Consider the following 2,500-nt stretch of genomic DNA (forward strand, 5'->3'; position numbering starts at 1 on the left):
GTCCTAGATTTGACAGGGTAAACTAATAAAGCTCAGCTATACTGGAAGACTAGTCTAAGCCATTCGTAACAAGCTTGTAAAATAATGTATTCAAAATACGTGAAATCAATCAACTAGCAAAATACTTTGTTTGTTTGTTTATCACGGTTCAACGCACATTGCCTTTGATACAAAGGATATCAGCGTCGGGGCTTTGCCTGCCGCGGCTTCGCATTTTGATTATTGGCATCTGAAGACCCTAGGTGAATGCTTTTTGATATGCAACTTCAGTTTTCTGTTAATGTTGATTTTCTGTTATTCATTCAACGGATCACAGCTCAGCCACTGCTGAGTTTGAGAGTTAAAGAGAGTCTGAAGTTTGAAGTCGATATTTTGTTGGATTGATTGAAAAAACGCGCCTTAGCAACATCTCAAGTCGCCGTTTATCTACCGAACCCGAGGTCGTTTCTCGATACCTGTTTTTATATAGTGTCATTTTTCTTTCCTTCTTTTTTCAGGATCAAATTTTCAGAGTTGACATCCTGGAGCGCACTGAGGCAGGCTGTATCACAGACATAACCGTCTTGCCTGACGAACACCTCTCGGTGATCAGCGACAGGCACGGAGGTAGGAGGGACGAAGGGGGGGGGGAGGATGAGGAGGAGCGGAGGAATAGGGAAAAGGGAAAATGATCGTATCATATCCCCCACTGGGGACGAGGAAGGACTCAGAAGGTGAGGTATAGGAGTAACATTGAGCAGACTTGAGAAGCGACGCCCTCGAGGTTCGGGTTACATGCCTCTTTGCGCGGACGAGGCCGAGGTGAGCAGCCACTCGCAGATTCTCTTGGTGGTTTCTCTCTTGTCCACCGTCGTCTGTATCCCGTATGAGCGGAGGAGCTCCACCAGCTTCTTCTTCTCGGCGCACTCGTACAAGGGCTTCGTGCTCGTCACGAAGATCTCCGAGGAGCTCTCGTCGAAGGCGATGTCGACGGGGTCCATGCCCTTGATCAGCCAAGGGTCTGAGACGTACTTGTACACCTCTCGGACGCCCGCGCGTTTCTCGGGCTTAGGCTCCAGCAGGCGGCGTAGCAGGCGGAGGAGCCGTGGCGTGAAGCACTTGAAGCGTCGTGGGACCTTGGTGGTCTTACGCTTGAGCCACGCCACCCACGAGTTGTAGTGGCGGTCCGTGATGTCGGCGGAGTACCAGGGGTACGAGCCCGTCAGGCACACGAAGATTAGGATGCCCATCTGCCAGGCGTCCAGGGGCGTCTCGGCGTGGTATCCCTCATTGTACACGGCCTGGCACACCTCGGGCGGAGCCCACGGCACGCGCACGTTCACCTTCTTGACCAGGGCGCCCACCCGCTGAGTGCACCCGAAGTCACCCAATTTGACACGCGTGAGGTCACTTTCGAAGACGAAGAGGTTCTCAAGGCGGATGTCTCGGTGCACGAGGTCCTTGCTGTGCACAAACTCGAGGGCGAAGGCGATCTGCTCCGCCACCCTTTTGGCCCGGATCTCCCCGAGGCCGCCCTTCCGCACGAATTGGGACAAGTCTCCGTAGGGCGCCAGCTCCTGCGCGAACACGAAGGAGTTGCTTGTGTCGAAGGCCACGTCGAAGCTGTTCACGATGTTGGGATGCGGACTGAGGTAGTAGTTGTAGTGGAGCTCCCTGAAGAAGTCTTTCTTTTTAGTGGTCTCCTTCTGGACGCATTTGAGCACAACGTTGCTGTCGGAGTCGTGGTGCAGCGCCGAGTACACCTTGGCGTACCAGCCCTCCGCCAGCAGCTTCACGTTCGAGAACTGGCGGTCGAGCTCCAGGCGCGGAAGCTCGAAGGTCTTGACGCGATGGAAACTGGCGCTCTTGCTCAGCCCACTCATCTCTGCGGGAGGAGAGGACAGGCTCGGTTATCGGGAATGCTCTCATGGCTCATGCCCTTTCATTGATGATGATAATGATATTGATAAATAGATAATACTAATGATAATCATGATGATAATAATGAAAGTGATAATAAAGATAATAATAGTAATGGTAATAATAACGATATTGATAATGACAATTATCATAATGACAATAAGGATAATAACAATAATGATGTTAATAATTTTGATAATAATAATGATGATGATACTAATAAGTTTGATAACAATAATTATCATTATTATAATTATAATAATTATAATAGTAATAATACTACAGCTACTGCTTTTACTACCACTAACAATACTACTAATATGATGATAACAACAACAACCATAATAAAAATAACAAGAATACCTAAAAATCTTAATGATTGATTGATACTAAGTAATACTTAGGATTATAATCTTGCTAACTTCTGCAACTGTTCATCATTACAAAGCAAGCTGAAGTCTAATGCTCTATGAACCCCAACTTCAAATTTGCAATGCCAATATTGGTGCCTCGATACTTGAGGAATATACCCCCGTTCATGTCATCCCTCGCCCTTGACACCCGGCGTCAGCGCCCATGGCACTCGCGAACTCCTCGTCGC

General features: G+C 48.4%; 1 protein-coding gene across 1 annotated transcript in view; it reads right to left on the reverse strand.

Moving 5' to 3' along the window:
• The window catches only part of LOC122243044 (serine/threonine-protein kinase meng-po), a 3,202-nt gene that overhangs the window by 501 nt on the left and 201 nt on the right, over positions 1–2,500 (reverse strand). Inside the window, exon 2 of the mRNA XM_043000507.2 lies at positions 1–1,864. This exon is cut by the window's left edge and continues 501 nt beyond it. Coding sequence (XP_042856441.1) covers positions 771–1,862 — 1,092 coding nt within the window. The 5' untranslated portion in view covers positions 1,863–1,864 and the 3' untranslated portion in view covers positions 1–770. The remainder of the gene's footprint in view (positions 1,865–2,500) is intronic.

This window comes from Penaeus japonicus, unplaced genomic scaffold, assembly GCF_977035675.1.
Source record: "Penaeus japonicus unplaced genomic scaffold, GWHDUDI00000001_assembly GWHDUDI00000028, whole genome shotgun sequence".
Taxonomy (NCBI): domain Eukaryota; kingdom Metazoa; phylum Arthropoda; class Malacostraca; order Decapoda; family Penaeidae; genus Penaeus; species Penaeus japonicus.